At 35.4% G+C, this 13,750-nt stretch overlaps 1 protein-coding gene across 1 annotated transcript in view; it reads left to right on the top strand.

The window, feature by feature from the left end:
* Positions 1 to 290: 290 nt before the first annotated feature.
* The window catches only part of LOC103085763 (glutamate decarboxylase 1-like), a 36,796-nt gene continuing 23,336 nt past the window's right edge, over positions 291 to 13,750 (top strand). Inside the window, 11 exon segments of the mRNA XM_082930872.1 lie at positions 291 to 476; positions 478 to 528; positions 530 to 605; positions 2,640 to 2,730; positions 5,495 to 5,607; positions 5,926 to 6,041; positions 7,698 to 7,777; positions 9,825 to 9,879; positions 10,614 to 10,730; positions 11,738 to 11,802; positions 11,905 to 11,983. Of these exon segments, the coding sequence (XP_082786998.1) occupies positions 291 to 476; positions 478 to 528; positions 530 to 605; positions 2,640 to 2,730; positions 5,495 to 5,607; positions 5,926 to 6,041; positions 7,698 to 7,777; positions 9,825 to 9,879; positions 10,614 to 10,730; positions 11,738 to 11,802; positions 11,905 to 11,983 (1,029 nt within the window).

Raw genomic sequence — 13,750 nt, forward strand, 5'->3', positions numbered from 1 at the left:
TCGAAGCAGTTATGATTTCCTTAAGATCTGACTCTTCAACTTACTTTTAAAAGTACACTTACCAGCTCAGTTTTTGACAAGACAAATAAGGTCCATCTAGGAGAACTTGAAGGGACAGTTCTTCTGTCCAGTGATGTTAATCAAAAATGGTCTATTTTTTGGTGAAAACTGTTATCCAGTGGGACTTTGAATGAAGATTATTTGTTGGATTTGGACAAATGCTACTTCACTTGCTATTTGACACGCGGCCTGTTAACATCTTGAATATTTAATGATCAAAACTCAATCTCATGGTGATTTTCTTTGGCTCTTTAGTTACGGACCCTGCTGTTTATCTCTCTTTTTTTTTTTTTTCTCTAGATTTGTTGCCATCCAAGGATGGCAAAGATTTAACAAAATGTTTTCTGCTACAAGTGGTAAATATTCTTCTGCACTACATCGAGAAAACTTTTGATGTTAAGAGTAAAATATTGGACTTTTCATCATCCTCATCAACGTCTTGAAGGTTTGGATGGGTTTGACTTAATAGCTGTCTGACCATCCTGAGTCTCTGGAGCAGTTGCTTGGTTATTGCACAGATACCTTAAAATATGGTGTTAAAACAGGTGATTTTAAAATTTGTGTGCCTGAACTGAACTGAATGAATAGCTTTGAGTTTACATTTGTGTTGAAAAACACTCCAATTTTATTCATTTTTATTTAAAACATCTGTCTGGTTTATTTTAAATTGGTATTGTCATATATGAATTGCTTATTAATTAACAGAGAAAAGTAAAAAAAATGATTTTGATTTGGAGAGTTATATCTCAATGGCAAATAACATAAAATTTTTATTTACCTTTTTCATTTTTTTGTTTTATTTGATAATATTCATTATTGATGCTTAATTTATTATCTCTATACATCAATAAAACATAGAGTGCTAAAATTAGATATATGTATAATTTATATATACAGCCCACATTTTAGAAAGTGTTTTCTGAATAAATTAATATCATTGTAACTTGATTCTTAATCTCTCAAAGCAATGATACTTCCAGGAGCAAACGATATTTGAACAGGCTCTAGAGGCAAAAAAGAGATTCAAAAAGAGCTATCATGCATATCATCTTTAAGATATAGTGTAAAACCAGTGCAAAGAACAATCCATTTTGGAGCTAAGGAGGGGAAGATTAATTTAAACTGTGTTAAATATAGATTGCTTAGTTTGACAAGTAATGTTTGGTGATCCTTTCTTAATATAAAATTTCAAAACATCATTATAAGAGGGACCTGGTTTTATTCATAGTTGAAATGATCTTTTTTTGGTGTTTTTTTTTATTTTTTCACATCTTTATTGGAGTATAATTGCTTTACAATGGTGTGTTAGTTTCTGCTGTACAACAAAGTGAATAACTATACATATACATTTATCCCCATTTCTCCTCCCTCTTGCGTCTCCCTCCCACCCTCCCTATCCCACCCCTCTAGGTGGTCACAAAGCACCGAGCTGATCTCCCTGTGCTATGCAGCTGCTTCCCACTAGCTATCTGTTTTACATTTGGTAGTGTATATATGTCCATGCCACTCTCTCACTTCGTCCCAGCTCACCCTTTCCCCCTCCCTGTGTCCTCAAGTCCATTCTCTACATCTGCGTCTTTATTCCTGTAGTTGAAATTATTTATCTCTTTTTGGTGCTTTTTAAAAATTATTTTCCATTATGGTTTATTACAGGATATTGGATATAGTTTTTGCTGCTATACAGTAGGTCCTTGTTGTTTATCCATTCTATATATAATAGTTTGCATCTGCTAAGCCCAAACTCCTACTCCATCCCTCCCCCCACCCCCCTCTCCCTTGGCAACCACAAGTCTGTTCTCCATGTCTGTGAGCCTGTTTCTGTTTCATAGATAAGTTCATTTGTGTCATATTTTAGATTCCACATATAGGTGATAGCATATGGTATTTGCCTTTCTTTGAGTTACTTTGCTTAGTATGATAATCTCTAGGGACTTGATGTTTTAATCAAAAAATGGATAAGGAACTTTGGAGGGAAAATTGTTTTATCTTTTAGGTGGTTGATCCCCCATTCACTGAGGTAGCTTTACACACTGCATCCTTGGTCTGCTTTAGGTGGGCTCCTCACTCTGGCATTGGCATTCAAGCCCTTTCTCAATTCAGTGCCTTCTCATAGCTGTTCCTTGTGCTCATAATAATCCTCCTCCACTGTTTGAAAAACAACCAGATTGTCCCTGAAAGATCACCTCCTCCAAGAGGTTTTCTCTGGAGATTGCCTCTTCTGCTCCCCTGACTGCCATGGATGCCCTAGGAGTGGTCTTATAACATCCTGATCCTTTCCTTTGTAGTGATTTTTACTGTAATTAAACACATTTGTGTCATTACTTGATTATTGTCTTTTTCTTCCACCAGTCAGTGAGATCCCCATGGTAGCGGCTATGTCCACCTTGTATGCCCACTGGATCCCAATACCCAGCATTGTCCCTGCATATGATAATTGCTCAGGAATATTTACTGAATGAAATAAGTAAAGTGTGCTTGATCCATAATACCTGTTCACTGAGAAACTGCTATAAAATTTAACTACTTTTTAGCCTTGTGTTTTTACTTTGACCCATTTGCAATTTTGTCTTTTTTTCTAGGACATCCACGCTATTTTAACCAGCTCTCCAGTGGGCTAGATGTGACTGGACTTGCAGGGGAATGGTTAACAGCCACTGCAAATACCAACATGTCAGTATCCTTCTGGGTCTAAGAAATGTGAGACTATTAGACACATAAGCAAGAGTGAAGATGTCAGTTGTGGAAGTTACATTTTGCTGGATAGGATGTTTGCTATATCAGAAACAAATAGTTGATACCCCGAGAGAAATGCAAAGAAGATGGTTCCTGTTCCCTGAGTGACATTTTGACTGGTCCTCTGGACAGTCTCTCTCTAGAAAATCTCAGGATATGAATTTCCTGGTAAGTAGTAAAGTTCAGTTTTTTAGTCTGAGTTATTAGTGTGCAGACTGGGAGCCCAGCTCCAGGATTGGAATCATTTCAACACTACCCAAAACAGCCCAGACACAGACAAGTATGTGAAAAGTTTCCTGAATATAAATTAGAACTTCAATCTACTTGAAGGTGAAGAAAGTAAACTATTAAGGGAAAGTTAAATTGAACTCCAATGTGATTCCTTACAAATTTTGAACTTTGCCACAGCAAAACTTACAGTTATAAGAAAATTAGATACACTGCTGCAACGTTTTGAAGTAAAATTAATTTTAGGGCAATATATTTCAAGGTTAAAGGGATAGGGAAGTGATTAGATGTGAAATTGAAAGGATCAATCTGTGTCAGATGTTAATATAATTTAACTAGCAATCAAAAGATAGGTGGTAGAAATTTAAAACCAAGAACTAAACATTTATGAGAAGTGACTGCTTTGCTATGTGGGAAAACTGTGGTTTATTTTAACTGTTTAGTTGTCATTGGGATTTTAATGATGCACAGGGATTTATAGATGTGAAATGCATGTAAAAATAACCTGCACAGCTTACTGCTAGTTTTAATTTTTATTGCTTGATTATGGCCCTTTATTTAAACATGCATAGAGTAATACTTTAAAAAACCTATATCTTTTGAGACTATATGATGCATTTTATATGTTATATAAATTATTACACAAAAATCATTTTATAAACCTTGCTTCATTATTTGGAATCCCATTATTATGATACTTAATCATTTTCTGTGTGAAGAAAATATAGATTCTTGGTTTAAACAGAGAAATAGTGGAAAGAATACATGGAAGATGCAAAGATAAAGGATTTAAGAGAGGGTTCTTTACCTTTGAATTTTTCTCATTTTAATGAATGGATATCTCCATTGGATATCTCCATGGATATCTCCTACCATAATCTGAGATAATGGAAAAGCATGCGAGATGGAATTAACGAGAACCAAATTTAAGTCCTAATTCTACCATTTAATGGGTCTCCGTTGTCTGAAAATAATAATGTCTACTCCGTGGAATTGAAATAGGATCAAAAATGTAATGTGTGTAGAAGCTGAAATTGACAGAACTCTGGCAGAAATGAGCCTCATTGAAATGGACATCCGTAGGCTTGCTATGTAAACTTTGTTCTTCTTGGAACTAGAAGCCTAATTCTAATAGGTAATGGATTTTCTTAATCTGTGTTTTTGTGCAGAGCCCGGGGCCAGAGTTTATAGATTAACACTTTATTAGGGCATGCCCTGCAGAGGAGCAGGATTGGGGGAAATGAAGGGAGTCAGGACAGGGCAGAGGGTAACATGAGGGGCATTTTAGACCTGGCTACCACTTAGTATAAGCAGAAGTGCGTGCATGATCTACTGGGATATATGCCCCCCTGTAAGTGACTGCTTCTAAGATCAGCCCCTCTGGAGGGAGCAAGGGGAACAAATTTATTCTCAACCAGGTCTCTTACAGCCAAAGGACTGCACGATGGGATGTTAAGTTCCCCACACATAATAACTGGGCATTCTTGGGATTACCAGCTGATTCCATGACTTGTGATACTAAGGGCAAAAGGAAGACCCTGGGGCTGAAGGTCAGAGACTGCAAGTGTGGGTGGCAGGTGACTCTCCATTGGGTTGTGGGTGAGTCTGAGTGAAAGTGGTCACAGTGGTGGCTGGGCCTGAATAACATCCAAAGGCCTTAGAGACAGAGAAAGCTGAGGACATCTGAAGTGGCACATACGTGGTGCCTGATACTGGCATCATATATAATTACACTTAGAGAGGTCTTTACAATTTTTTGAGGACAAATAAAAGGATTTCTTGAGAATAACTTTTTGATTTCAGAGCTCATTGCACATATATCACTATTGCATAGGATACATATAGAGAAAAGCTTAGAGCCTTCTTTTAAATCCCAGCTTCTTTCTCTGGAGCTAATTTCACAGGGAGACTCAGAGGACAGTCCCCGTAACAGTGCTCTCTGAATTCTTTTCCATGGGGCCCATGTGGTTCCTGTAACATCTGCTTGCTTCAAGCTGTTATTGAAAACATAATCGTATTTAGCCTTTTTGGGGGGTGTGTTTGCTCACAGTACAGTCTTTAGGTGAAAAACGTTTATCAATCAGTTTTTAGAAAAGGCTCTTTCAGGTTCTGCAAGATATTGTCTGTAGCTCTAGATATCTGTCTTTCTAACTTGTCCCCTAGGAAATGTGTAAATATTTTCTTGATAACTGGACATTTTCTGTCCCAAACTGTTGTGTGTGTGCTGAGGGGATGGAGCTACTTTCAAATTCCTTTTGGTGGAAAATGAAATTCCCAGCTGCCTCACAAAACCATGGAAACCTTTGTAGAACTAACACACTCTAGATCTGGAAGGGACCATTCAGAACACATAAAACCCATTTCTTGCACAGTCGATTATAGCACACAGAAATGTGTAGAATCTTATCTAGCACAGGATTTTATTTATCCTCTTCCATGTAATATAATTCACAGTAGAATTTCTCTATTATAGGTTTACCTATGAAATAGCTCCAGTATTTACTGTCATGGAAACAATTCTTCTTAAGAAAATGTGTGAAATTATTGGCCGGAGAGAAACAGAAGCAGATGGAATATTTTCACCTGGTAAGAAAAATGTTTATGAGCGAAAAGAAATACCAGGAGACACTCAAAATATATTTCAACTAATATGACCGTTTTCCAGAGATAAATGTTCATAAGCCGTTGTGTTGGTTATAATTATAAAGAAAGTTTTTAGAAATCTTAAAGTTGTGAATTGTGTTGTTTGAGCTTTCTCTTAACACTTTCAAGGAAGGCTATTTTAAAAATGACATCAGTAATTTGGCACAATTTTAGTTTCAGAAAACTCTCAAATTGTCATGATTTCAATCAACGTTTCTGATTTTTGAAACTAGATTAACAGTCACGATTTCTCTTCCATAGGTGGGAGTATATCAAACCTCTATGGTATATTAGTAGCTCGTTATAAGCAATATCCAGAGATAAAAACAAAAGGCATGACAGCACTTCCATGCATTGTATTATTTGTTTCTGAACAAGTAAGTATAAAGTTTAGATTTTTCCAACTTTTAAGAGTCTTCTAAGATACACTGATAAAGTAATTGAAAGACTGAGAATATTAGCTTCATTTTTCCATTAAATATATTCAGTAATCTCTGTCTGGATCTATGGATTAATATTGGAAAGGGGAAAAACAACTTTCCAGTTGGTATAGACTCTATACATTAGCAATACAGATAAGTCAGTATTAAAATTTTATTTCAACACAGGAGAAACTAACAGAAAAAATGTGATTATAAATATAAAACATTTTGCTACCTTTACCAAAAAAAAAGCAAGACAGAAAATTCAAAGATATAATGGTTCACTTTAAAGTTGAATTAAAAGAACGAGAATGTGTTTAATGTTTTCTTTTTCCAGTTAGGACTGTAAGAGTCGGTTGACAAGAAAGCTTTATTTTTGTAGGTCCTCAGCCAAATGTTTCTGATACTGACAATATATCCATTGAGGTCTCCTTTAGTTTTAATGTTCCAACCTTGTGCCTAGTAACAATACATATTTTTAAAAAATCAATCCATCCCTCTAATAAATCTGATCACTTTTTTCTTTTCTACCATGGTAACATTTATAATCTTAAAGTGTAATTGTAGTCCCAGCTTGAGAATTCTATCTAAAAGTACTTGGAAACACAAGGTTTTCTTTAAAATGTCCCCATGTTTGCAATGTCTTTCCTTTGCCAAACTCAAATTGGCATTATATAAATGTATATTATCAAATTAGAGACCACTGCTGCATATTTAATGTAATTTACTATAAAACTTAATACAACTGAAGATGCTTGTTTACAAATGTCATTTTCATCATTTCACATATACTTTTTAAATATAATGAGCAAATAAGCTGAAATTCCACAATACAGATTTAAAAAAAACATTTCCTATTTCATCTATGCATTCTCCATTGAAATGAAAATATGGTTAGGGTTTTAAATTTCTCTACTTGTTTCTCTCATATATCTGGTCCTTTCCGGGCAGCTAAAAATAACCCAGGCCAAGTTTATCTTTGAGCTGTCACCTCCATCTTACTGATACTGTTTACATTATGCAAATAATACAAGGAGATAGTAGTCACCTAGAAGGCAAGAAATCAAAGTTGATGTCAAAGTCAAAATTAAGAACTGCAAGCAGAATAAGGATTGATTCATTTCTTCAGGCCTCACTCTTTAAAAAAAATTGGAAATTCAAGACTTAAACCTGTCCATAACATGTAAGGATTTACCTGGAGGATATTGTCACTAAATTTATAAATGACACGATTCATGTGTATACAGAGAATGAGAATATTCAAACTCCTGCATTTAAAGAGTCGTGTTCTGTGACAGTGCCTCCTAGAAAGAGGTACTACAACCTTCTTCATCTCAACAAATGTAATGTTAAGGGTCTGGAACTATGCCTTGAGAACTCTACTTGCATGTGTGTGTGTGTATATATCTATATCTGTATATGTATATATATATATATATATATACATATATATATACATATATATATATATATATATATATATATATATATATCCATGCACAAACCCATGCAAAGCTATGCGTATAAGCCCTAGTGTGAGTGATGCACTAGTGTAAGTGATGATTTAAGGCGGGAGAATTAATACCTTTCTTGTTTTCATTTTTGCCCAAGGGTCAATATTCAGTAAAAAAAGCTGCAGCAATCCTTGGTATGGGAACTGATAATGTAATTGAAGTAAAATGTGTTGAAAGGTATGTTCCTTAATACATTCTCGAAATTTTTTATTATCATGCTTGGTATGAAGATTAAAATCCCATTTTTCTATTATCCCAATTTTTAGCAAGAATACTCTCCCATATTAGTTTCAATAATTTTAACTAGAAGTAATTATGAAACAAGCACCGAAGGTATCCTATCCTACTGTTAAGACTTATTTACTAAGTATAGTCCTAAATCAGTGAGACTGTCACATATCCGTTCCTTGTTTTAAGTAAATCCAGTTAGCAATATAATGATGTTTAGAGATGAAAAATTCAACTGCATTAGAAATCTACAGAGTGAAAATATATTTCCATTTGTCTTGAATCCTACTTTTCATAAATAAACTACATTACAAATACATATATTCTGGAAGATCATTTTGATGCATATCAAATGTATTTATACATTTATGCATATCAAATTCTGTGTTATAATCTGCAACTTATTCTTTTTTTTTTTTGGCTTTAGAATATATCTTAGGAATCTTAGCCCATGAATTTATACAGACCTTCCTTATTCTTTTTTAATTACTTCAGAGTTTTCCATTTTATAACTGTAACATAATTTCACATATCTTATTTAAAAGGGTTTTCACCTAGATTTTAGTATTTAAGAACAATGCTTAAATGAATATAATTATATAAATATATTTGAGTGTCTGTGTTTTAATATTTCTCATGTGAATCTCTAGAAGTTGAATTATTGGTTCAAAGAATGTCTGCACTTACAATTTCATAAAGATTTTTATTTGCCCTTCAAACATTTTTCAGTTAATTGACACTCTTATCTACCTTGTGAAGCCTGAATATTATCAATACTTCTATACTTGAAAATTCTGATAGACAAAGATGACGTTTAGTTATTTGGGACAATGTATAGCTAATATATGGATCAGCCAATTGTGTATTACCATGATCTGTCTGTTCATGTTTTTTGCCCATATTTTATTGGTGGTTTATTATTTATTGGCTTGCAAAAAATATTTATATATTGAAAAGTTTTGAAATATAAAATATATGAATATAAAATATTTTGCAAATATGTTTTGTGTTTATAATTCAATACTTATCTCAAGTCGTTTGGCTTTCTTTATATGAATTCTGAACATTTCCTGAGAATCCCTCCCCCAGATACTTTATATCTTTTTTACTGCTATGAATAGGATATGTTCTATGTTTATTCAGAACAATTAGTTTTAAAAAATAGGAACCTAATTGACTGTTGTAACCACCCATTTGCTCAACATTCTTATCATTTTCAAGAGTTTTTCAATAAACGATGTTAGGAATTCCAGGTATACAACCGTATGTACTCAAATTAGGGTTTTTTTCTCCTCTTCTTTTTATCTATCTATCATCATCATCATAATCATCTAGCTAGCTAATAGGTATTTCTTCAGAAAAAAATACTGTAATATTGATGGTAGTGAGCATCCTTATCTTGTTCCTGACTTTAAGAGAAATGCTTCTTCTGAATCATCAATAGACAGGATTTTAGTCTGAAAACTGGATGGAGTAGGAAAATATTGGCTTTTGGGGGTTTTTTTCCCAGAAATTCTCTGTGAAGAAATGTGAGGCCACCTGAATTTGTGTCATGTTCTTCCCCCACTCCCCCAATTTGGATACTTGATTTTTCTACCTTGATACTAAGAAGTCTTTATAATTAAAGGTTAATAATTAGGTAGATAAAGAAAGAAAGAAAGAAAGAAGAAAGAAAAGAAAGAAAGAAGAAAGAAAGGAAAGAAAGAGAAGAATCATCTGTATCTTTCTTAGAAAAATCAGAATCTTCTGATTTGTAAGTAATGCTGATTTTAAGATGATTGAATAGTAAACTAAGCATTCTTTAATTCAAATAACATATTTAACATTGGTTTTAGAGAATTAAACATTTACTTAATAGTTGTTTTTACACCTATAAATACCTTTGGGAGACAATAAAACCTAATTTTTTAATCTTGAATATTATGTATTCTTCTAATTGGTAGAATTGGTTTGTTTATTCACTGATAAGAAATCAATGTGTATTTGCATTTTTAAGGGGAAAGATGATTCCAGCTGAGTTAGAGAAAAATATATTACAAGCTAAAAGGAAGGTATGTTCTGAAGTTCCATATTTAACACACAAATGCATCTTAATTTTCTTCACCTATTTTTTTTTTTTTTTTGCGGTACGCGGGCCTCTCACTGCTGTGGCCTCTCCCGTTGCGGAGCACAGGCTCCGGACGCGCAGGCTCAGCGGCCATGGCTCACGGTCCCAGCCGCTCCGCGGCATGTGGGATCCTCCCGGACCGGGCACGAACCCGTGTCCCCTGCATCGGCAGGCGGACTCTCAACCACTGCGCCACCAGGGAAGCCCTCTTCACCTATTTTTGTTAGTGGAAAACAACTGATAAAATAATTGCTAAAGGAAATAAAATAATCCCTAAATGTAGGAAATTTCTTCTAAAACTGAAGTGAAATAATTAACATTATAGTATTTCCTGATAATTTTGTTTCTGTTAACTATCAAAAGAAAAGTTATCAGGATATTTACTAATAAAGGGGTTTGGTCAGCTCTATTGTGTGGTATGATTTTCTGAAAATAAATTCAGAGAGAAATAACAGTAAATGAGACTCAGAGGTAGTGGTATTAGTTCATCTTATGGTTAAGCTACTTTTTCCATTACTGTAGGTACCTTTGAGTATTTGAAATTTTTAAGTACTTAATGCCCTTAGTCAAAGTTATCCAGCTTCCTGATGTCCAAAACTGTAATGGTTAAGTAACAATATTAGCATAGGAGTGGACTTCATGAGATTGTAAGAATGATGCAGCTTTTGTCATGACCAGGGCCAGACTCCTTTCTGTGTCACTGCCACAGCTGGCAGCACAGTGTTCGGGGCCTGTGACCCACTCCACGACATCGCAGATATTTGTGAGATGCACAAACTCCGGATGCATGTGGATGTAAGTCACATCCTTGAGTCTGGATCATGATTCACCTTTTTAAAAAGATGTATCCTATGAATAATCCTTAAAATTTCTTAATTGACATTGCAGGCAAGACAAAAATTTCTGTAACCCTAATTTTTATAAAGAATAAATATCAAGAAAGAATAGTCTTATTTGCATAAATTATCTTAAATTAGACTTAATACACTATCATGGAATGAGCTACAAATGTGTCAAGTGTTTAAAAAAAGTCTAAACCTCTATTAATATTCAACCAACAATTTAGAAAATCAGTTTAAAGAAATAGTTAAAACAATTTTAAATCAAAAGGACTTAGCCCATTACTCTAATATACGTTTCTTAATTAATAGCTATTATGGAAATCAAAAGTTTTGACGCTATTAGTTTGGTACAGTGACTTTGGGCAAAAATGTCTTTGGCTTTGACTAGAGTTGGACAAATTTAAAGTTATATAATATGGTAGATATTTTAATTTTTCTATAGTATTGCCAAATCTGATTCCAACTTTAAAAAATTTCTGTCTCTGGAAATTACACAGAAGGTATCTCGTTGAATTAATTAGAAAAAAAACTTTACTATGTCATGAATAGACAATGAAAACTCATAGGAGGAAATTTTTAAATGCATTGTTCTTCTAAGTAGGATAATTATAGCCAAGTTTATAATTATCTTGAATAACAATTAAATCTTCATCAACTTTTGAAATAAAATTAACATAGGAAAAAGCATTCAGTGCATGTAAAAAGAAATAGAGGGCTTCCCTTGTGGTGGCAGTGGTTGAGAGTCCGCCTGCCGATGCAGGGGACACAGGTTCGTGCCCCGGTCCGGGAGGATCCCACGTGCCGCGGAGCGGCTGGGCCCGTGAGCCATGGCCGCTGAGCCTGCGCGTCCGGAGCCTGTGCTCCGCAACGGGAGAGGCCGCAACAGTGAGAGCCCCGCGTACCGCAAAAAAAAAAGAAAAAAAAAGGAAGAGGAACACAAATCCTTTGTATCTGTTACAGGCAGCTTGGGGAGGTGGATTGTTGCTGTCCAGAAACCACTCCTATAAACTCAGTGGCACTGAAAGGTGAGACTCGGGCCATTGCTTGTGCAAGCGAAAGAACCTATTTAGGCTTCTATTTTCTTTCATTAGATGGTGAGCACTAACTGGGGCTGTTTTGTCACCTAGGGCCAACTCTGTGACCTGGAATCCACATAAACTCATGGGTATCCCCCTTCAGTGCTCTGCTATTCTGACTGGGGAAAAAGTAAATAATTTCTATTTTCAAGTAGGGACATAATGGACGTCTTGGTAATGATTAGCTTCATTGTGAATGTTCAAAACCAAAATAATTGTGGCCTCATTGAATTAACGTAGTGCAGCACCATTTGCCCTGTTGAAGAAAACTGATCCTTCCCCTTTGATCTTTCTATTTTTTATTTTATGATATAGTCCTTTTATTTAAGTTAAAATATTGCAATTTTTTTTTCCCATTCAAATACTAGCTGCTTTCTTAGGGCAAGTTTGAATTGCTCTTTAAAAAATCTAATTAAGATATTCAACTCTTCTTATTTCTTTGAACCTGCCCTCTCTTTCATAGTGCAAGTTTTCGTCATCTCTGATTGGAATTGTTTCCCCTAAATATCTTTCAGCTTTTAGGTAGTCCTTCATATATGACCAGTGTCATTTAGCAGGGAAGATGAACCTGAGTGTTAATCTCATTCATTTTCAAATCTTTGCTCTAACATGTATGAGCTTTATGATCTCTAACCTCTGCTATACTCTCCAACTTATCTGTTACAATTCCCTCTTTATTCCCTTATAAATTATCACCAATTAAGCAAGAATTGAAGAATTATAGGTTTACAGTCCCTTATTTACAATTTTAAAATTTAAAGACATTCTGAACAATTAATTTTTTTGTAGTTCATCAGGTGACAAAACCAATCCTGACCTGTTGTGAGGCTCATATTGACTCTATGTACCCACTTAATGTAGATATTCATACTTCACTATAGAAATGTTAATGTATTTGATTATGACATACAGCCCCAGACCCCAATGAAATGTTGCATAATCTTCTATATATGGATTAAACTACTTACTATAAAAAAATCTGTATTTTGACACCCACCTGTTGGCAAGGTTTTCAGAGAAAGGATGTGAATTTATTTATTTATTTAACATCTTTATTGGACTATAATTGCTTTACAATGGTGTGTTAGTTTCTGCTTCATAACAAAGTGAATCAGTTATACATATACTTATGTTCCCGTATCTCTTCCCTCTTGCGTCTCCCTCCCTCTCACCCTCCCTATCCCACCCACCCATCCCACCCCTCTAGGTGGTCACAAACCACCTAGCTGATCTCCCTGTGCCATGCGGCTGCTTCCCACTAGCTATCTATTTTACATTTGGTAGTGTATATATGTCCATGCCACTCTCTCACTTTGTCACGGCTTACCCTTCCCCCTCCCCACATCCTCAAGTCCATGCTCTAGTAGGTCTGTGTCTTTATTCCCGTCTTACCCCTAGGTACTTCAGGACCTTTTATTTTTTCTTAGATTCCATATAGATGTAGTGTATATTGTCCATGCCACTCTCTCACTTTGTCACGGCTTACCCTTCCCCCTCCCCACATCCTCAAGTCCATGCTCTAGTAGGTCTGTGTCTTTATTCCCGTCTTACCCCTAGGTACTTCAGGACCTTTTATTTTTTCTTAGATTCCATATAGATGTGTTAGCATACAGTATTTTTGTCTTTCTGACTTACTTCACTCTGTATGATAGACTCTAGGTCCATCCATCTCACTACAAGTAACTCAATTTCGTTTCTTTTTTTCTTTGCGGTACGCAGGCCTCTCACTGTTGCGGCCTCTCCCGTTGTGGAGCACAGGCTCCGGACATCCAGGCTCAGCGGCCATGGCTCACAGGCCCAGCCACTCCGCGGCATGCGGCATCCTCCCGGACGGGGGCACGACCCCGTGTCCCCTGCATCGGCAGGCGGACTCTCAACCACTGCGCCACCAGGTAAG

Source organism: Lipotes vexillifer, unplaced genomic scaffold (genome assembly GCF_000442215.2).
Source record: "Lipotes vexillifer unplaced genomic scaffold, Lipotes_vexillifer_v1.1 scaffold79, whole genome shotgun sequence".
In the NCBI taxonomy this organism is placed as follows: domain Eukaryota; kingdom Metazoa; phylum Chordata; class Mammalia; order Artiodactyla; family Lipotidae; genus Lipotes; species Lipotes vexillifer.